Source organism: Miscanthus floridulus, unplaced genomic scaffold (assembly GCF_019320115.1).
Source record: "Miscanthus floridulus cultivar M001 unplaced genomic scaffold, ASM1932011v1 os_1935, whole genome shotgun sequence".
NCBI classification, from domain to species: domain Eukaryota; kingdom Viridiplantae; phylum Streptophyta; class Magnoliopsida; order Poales; family Poaceae; genus Miscanthus; species Miscanthus floridulus.
Genome location: NW_027097998.1, coordinates 2254 through 8892, shown reverse-complemented (window position 1 = coordinate 8892; position 6639 = coordinate 2254). Strand labels below are relative to the sequence as shown.

Below are 6639 nucleotides of genomic sequence, written 5' to 3'. Positions count from 1 at the left end.
TCTGAACCTGGAGAAAGAAGATTCTTTGGAGTTGACCATGTGAAAGAAACAGAAGACAAGGTTAGACAAATACAGAGTAATTTAAAGATAGCTCAGTCCCGCCAAAAGAGTTATGCGGATAGACGATGGAGACCATTGGTATTCAACAAAGGAGATTTTGTATATCTGAAAGTATCACTAATGAAGGGAGTTAACCATTTTGGTGTTAAAGGAAAGTTGGCACCCCGATACATTGGACCATATCAAATTTTGGAAAGGTATGGAAAAGTGGCATATCGCTTGCAATTACCTGAACATCTTGCAGCTGTGCATGATGTGTTCCATGTTTCTCAATTGAAGAAGTGTCTCCGAGTGCCTGAACAGAATGTTGAAGTTGAAGGAGTGGAACTAGAACCAGATTTAACTTATTCCAAATATCCTATCTGAGTGTTAGATCAGAAAGATCGTGTTACTCAAAAATGGACAATCAAGTTCTATAAAATACAATGGAATCAACATTCAGAAGAGGAAGCTACTTGGGAATCAGAAGATTACTTGTTAGAAAAGTTTCCAGAGTTTCTGGCGTCAATATAGAATAGAGTAGTGTTAGTTGAGCTCGGTTGCTACAAATTGTGTTTTGTAAAGGGACCTTGGCTGTTTTATGGACAGAGTTTGTATGTGTTCTCGTGACACATTTCCTTTTCCATTACTTACCCTATGGCTTTGAATCTCGGGGCAAGATTTCTTTTAGGGGGAAGGACTGTAACACCTCGGGTGTTTAAATATTAAAATCTGACATGTCATCATATGCATTGCAAAGCATTTGGCATTTGGTGAAACTTTGAGGTGCATACACTAATACAAGTTTATATTTATGTGGTATGTGTTGCAATGTATTGTTTGACTCAAGTTCAATGTTTGTTTGGATTTTGAATTTTTCGAGAAAACCCCGCTTTTCAACATTTAAATCCTACCCTGAAAATCCATTTCAAAATCTAAGCATATTTTGGGGTTGGGCCCAAAAGCAAAAGTGTAGAGCTTGGCAAGTTATACAAAGTTTGTTTTTGGAGTTTTTCAAGTTGTTTAGAAAATTTTTTAGTAAATCAAAAAGGCGTAATTCGGTAAATTTCCCTATTCAAATTCAAAAGTTCATTTCAAAATCTAGACCGAATTAGGAGATGGTTATAAAGCAAAGTTGTAGAACTTTTGATTTTGAACAACTTTTATTTTTGGAGATTTTTGAGTTGTTATAAAAATTTGGGAGTAATTTGTGAATTTTGGCGAATGGCAAACTTGTAATTTCGATGAACAGTGTTCACCGCTTGCACTACACCGCCGGCGAGCTTCGGCTTGCTTCCAGTCGCGCGCGTGGCCGTCTGGGCATCGCGTTGGCGCGCTGAAGGCTTCGTCGTGGCTTCTTTGCGCTTCCTTGGCTGCCCTATAAAGCTCTGGAGCCGCCGCCGTTCTTCTTTCTTCGTTCTCTGTTTTTCCCATCGCCGCTGCTCCATCTCCGGCGAGCCCGTGCCGTCGTTGTCGTGCTCCACCGTCGCTGATAAGCTAGTCCCAGCTCCGCCTGAACCTTGCGCGTCCATCTGACCCACCAATTTGGCTTGTCTTCACCGGGAACTCGAGTTTCATCGCCTTCTTCCTCGCGGCCGGTAACCTCACCGTCGCATGCGCATCTCCGTGGCCAGAGCCCGTCGGTGAGCCGTTGCCCTTGATTGGTGTATCTTTAGCTTCGTCTCGATGCTGTAGTGCTCATTTCGCTGTTGATTGGCTGTTTTATCCACTGCAGTCGCCGGCACACCGTCACCGACGATCCTTGCTCCGCCGCCGTTGCTGTTCACGTCGACCTGCGTCTACGCTGCTTCTCCAGCCTTGCTTTCTGCTCTGTAGTGTTCGTGGTGAGCTACTGGACCTTCCCATGCCCTCTGTTTCCCCGTTTTCGGCTTCGTTTCACCGGCGTAGCACTGCCGAGCCACCGCGTCCGCCATGGCCGACGCCAAGCTCGTAACTCGTAGTAATTCGTCTAGCTAGCGCCTTCAGTCGATGCGCCGGAATGATGTGGTCATTTTGGTACGTTGGTCGTCGCCGTTGATCTCACCGTCGGTGAGTTTGCGCCGGTCAGCGCCGTCGTCGTCGTAGTCAACACGCGGCAGGTAGAAGATGACAGGTGGGGTCACCATGTCAGTGACTCAACGTTCAAAATGAATTTTTCTATTTTCAGATTTGAATGAATAGTGTCTGTTTTTGTTATTTTTGTGTAGATTTATTTAGAGCTCCAAAAATTATGAAAATTTTTGAGTGACTTCTCTGTGAGGTATAGTATTTAAGAAAAATATGAAATAGTGTTTTTCAGTAATTTTTAAATGTAATAAAAATTGCTCAATTTATTCATAAATGGATTTCCATGATTTTTCTAGGCTTATTTATTTATCCCAAAATTATGAAATTTGTTTTGCCACCTTAGTTAACATGTAATGAACATGTACTAAAATTTTGAGCTCAAATAGAATAAGTTGATTTATTTCATAATTTTGAATTAAATAATTAATTCATAAAAGCAAATAGTAACCTTTAATGATTTAGGTTTTTGTTTGGACTTTTGGAATTGAGTGATGACCTCGGGTCATTTGTTGTTAATGATCCTTGGTAGTTGATATATGTGTTACGAAAAAGATTTAGTTTGTTTGACTTGCAACTGTACGCGAAGGAAAGTTGTATTCAAATATTAACTTTGCATCCATCATCAAGCATCATATTTCGTATTCCGCATCATGTTAAACATGGCATTGTTATACGTGTAGTGAACGAAGGTGAACATGTGGTAGTTAATCAAGTCATGGAAGAAGTTTATCCGTCTATTGAAGTCAGATCGAATTACTTGTGTAACGTCGTAGGAATCGGACTTTTCCATCAACGAAGGCAAGCCCCGGGATGCATACAACCCTACCTTGTATTTTATAAATTAATTTCGCTTTTGCTTTCTGTTACTGCATTAAGTGATTAGGAGTTAAGTAAAAGCCTAATTGGTGCATTACCACCCTTGTTATTCCATATTTACCATATTACCTGTTTTAAACTCGTATATGCCTAGTTTTGCTTAGCTATGCGTAGAACGATGAAAGTCGGCTGACTACCTGCCACCTGCTAGTTTTAAATGGAACATTGGTTAATTATGTTAGCATGTGATATGGGAATGTGGAGTAATAAATCTAGACCGGGTGGACTCGGTGTGTGTGAGCCACCAGACATGGAGGTCTTGTGAGCGGGTTCTTTCCGCCTGTGTCGATTAAGGCACGTCCGGTTGTTGAATTGCATGAGGTGAGAATTGTTAGTACTAACCACATACTCCGGTAAGCCTGGAACTGGCAATTCTATTACGAGAATGGCTACTCGTGCACTGGAGTGGAGAGATGGCGGGAATAGCGTGTGTACCCACGTGGCCATGGGCTGGAATGGTGGAGTAGTACTGTGTTCTCGGGTGGCGCGGACCCGTTCTTGTTTTAGAGGATCCGAGGGTAGGTTGGTATATGGAGGTCAGGGACCTGCGTATGTCGTGTGGTCTGGAATTCCCAGCTGGGTTTATAATCGGTTCGAATCGTCGTTGCTCCTCGGTTAAGGAGACTCAACTCACTGTTCATCATCATAGAATTAATAACCAGAACTTGAATAAGGCTTGTGAAGGTACTGAATATGAAGTTTCATGATCTCAGTGCGGATCGTGTCAGCTTTGTATATAATTCTTGGAAGTTTTCTATATAAAGAATGTTGTTAAAAGAGCTTTTACGCAAAAGAACTTTGATCATTGTTAAGCTATACCTTGAATCCCTGAGCCTGCATTACTGAGTTTATCAGTTAAATTTCGGATAAGTCTTGTTGAGTACTTTTATACTCAGGGTTCGTTGACCCCTTGTTGCAGGTGAGCCTCATGAGTAGATCTGTTTTGGATCGTGCTGCATGACTATCATTCGTTCTGATGATGAGAAGTAAATGTGTGATCCTTGGGCAGGATGTTTATTTGTGTGTTATGTATATATTAATCATGCCACTCCACTACTACTATGGTTTGTAATAATAAAGAACTTAGTTTGTAAGGTTTGAAATAACTGGTTTGTAAACTATGTTATCATAAGGACTTCCGCTGTTTTTACTCCTGTTTTGATATTTGAATAAATGTTTGTAATACTACAATGACTCTGTAACGTGATCCTGCTCGGAAATCGTGGATGATTCGGGGTTCCCCGAGGACACCCGACAGGTCTTTTTAAGTTCATGGAAACATATGCATAGATGTCAGAGGTCGCCGGACAGTGACAGGTGTATGTGGGCCCTATAACTTAGGAGGTTCTGCCACAGTTGGGCAGGACGTAGCCATCGTTGATGGCCTGGAGGTCAACCCCAATGTAGTGCAAAGCGATAATGACCAGCGCGCGCTTGACGCCCGTATGTACCGCCCCTCGGAGTCGCTCACCCACTTGACCGCTCAACGCAATCAGGCGGCTCCTGAGGGAGCTTCCTGACTAGACCCCCCTTGACTTTCTAGGGCCTTGTAGGCAGTACGGGCGGCGCTCTTCAGCGCATCGTGCTCCCCGATCTCTATTTCAAGCACCGCCTGCACTGCGGTGGAGGCCTCGGCTTCCTAGGTAACCTCCTTCTCTAGTTCTATGCCAAACACAACAGAATGAGGATGAGCGCAAAGGAATACAAGCCAGAACAGGGGCAGAAGTCTACGGGACTCACCCTCGGCCTTCTGGCCCCAGCGTCAGGCCTCGACCTGAGAAGCCTCAGCTTTCTCCTTCCCACGCTGGGCCTCGACCTGAGATGCCTCAGCCTTCTCCTTCAGGCGCTGGGCCTCGACCCGAGAAGCCTCAGCCACCCTGGAAGCTTCTCTCCCTAGCTCTGTGTTATACTAGGGAGTTAGGGAGCGAACATAAGAAAAAGCAAATAAAACGAGGGGGATATGACTCACCCTTGGCCTTTTCCCTCCAGACCACAGCCTCAGTTCGTGAGGCCTCGGCCACCGTAAGGGCCTCATCTAAGGTGCCTTTTGTCAGCTAGTGCACACTCTGCTCCGCCCCTAGCTGCCCAGCAAGGACCTTGCCCGAGGCTGTGGCCTCTCTAGCCTGGGACCTAAAGGCGTCTCGCTCACCGGCCACGCAGGTCAGCTCCTCCTCCAACTCCTTGACCCGCGCCGCCAGAGGGGCGACCTGGTCCTGGGCCATGGCCACCTCGACCTTCGCATTGGCACAATGAAGGCGGAGGTCCTCTACCTCCACGCTCCGCACCGCCAGAAGTTCATTGGCGCCAGCAAGCAGGCCCTTCTGCCGCTGGAGCTGGTCCTAGATGTCCCTCTCCCACCGAAGAAAGACCAACTTCCCGAGGGACCGAGTCTCGAGCTCCTGGGTAAGCAGAATAGGGGGTCATTCACTACAAGAAAACTCAGAAAAAGACAACACAGCATGAGAAAAGAAAGCGTGAACCTGGGCGACCCCGAGCAGATCATCGGCCACCACGGACAGCGCCGTCTGTAGTGACTGCTCTGCCAGCTGACGGTATTGCTCAAAGGTGTCCCAGCGCCCGCCCTCGGCTGCGTCCTCAAGGGTAAACAGAGGCTCCCCCTTAGGGTCATCGCGGCTCTGCCACAGGACACATGGGTGATCCCACCCATGGGACTCGGGTCATGCCCACACGAGGGCCGAGCTTCCCTTGCCCAGGGTTGGAACCGGCTACTCCACAACGCTGGCCACCTCGGCGTCAACCACCTCCTATGCTCGGGAGGTATCATCGGAGGAGATCGGATGGACCTCCACCTTTCGGGTGCCCTCCTATAACAACGACGGGCCTTGGCCTAAGGGTGCCACCGAAGCATCCATCGCCTTCATCTCCACTTCTTGGGCCGATAGCCTCACCGTGATCACATCGGCCTTGGTGGTCCCGAGGGCTCCGGCCTCCATCATCATGGCCTCAGTGGTCGCGGGGGCTCCGGCGCCCGCTGCTGTGGCCTCGGCGGTCCTAGGTGCCCCGGCCTCCATCGCCTTGGCCTCAGAGACCCTGGGGGCCTCGACCTCTGTGGCCTCAGCAACTGAGGGCACCTTGCCCTCATCTGGCTCATGGGCCTCACCCTCATGGGGTGGAAGCGCCCCCTCCCCCATCTGTGTCGGGGCCACCTCGGCAGCCCCTCCTTGGGTGGCCAGCTCCTTTTGGTCGGCCCTCGCCGATGCCGCGTCAGGTTGTAGGGTGGCTTGCGCCTCCGCCACCCAGTGGGCGGTGGAGCTAGGGTTCACCTTGAGCGCTTTGTGGGGCACCAAGGTAGGCACCTCCATAGGTCACTTCCGGCTAAGGACAAAACACTTATAGGGTCAGCATGAGATAAAAGAACGAAAGGAAAACACTGTGGCTCCACCAAAAATATGCTTACCTCGAGTGGGGCTGCAACCACTTCGGCATGGCAACCCTCGTCTGCAAAGGCGGTGGCGTCGGCAGAGGCATGGCCTCCATATCCGTTGGCGTCAGCTGGTCCTCGACAGACCCCGGCGCCCCCTCGGTCCTCTGTGGGGGCAGTTGCGTCGCCTCCGCCACCACCCGCTCCACCACTGCCACCAAGCCCACCGGGCTGACGACACGCTTGCCCAATGCCCGCTCCTCAGGCATGTCGGC

At 48.5% G+C, this 6639-nt stretch overlaps 1 protein-coding gene across 1 annotated transcript; it reads right to left on the bottom strand.

Annotated features, from left to right (window-relative positions):
* Positions 1 to 4744: 4744 nt before the first annotated feature.
* Positions 4745 to 6305, bottom strand: LOC136534435 (uncharacterized). The gene is made up of 4 exons (XM_066526869.1): positions 5892 to 6305; positions 5463 to 5618; positions 5132 to 5321; positions 4745 to 4881 (listed from the first exon to the last, which is right to left on the bottom strand). Exons 1-4 carry the CDS (start codon positions 6303 to 6305, stop codon positions 4745 to 4747), a joined length of 897 nt encoding a protein of 298 aa, XP_066382966.1.
* Between the last annotated feature and the right edge of the window lie 334 nt (positions 6306 to 6639).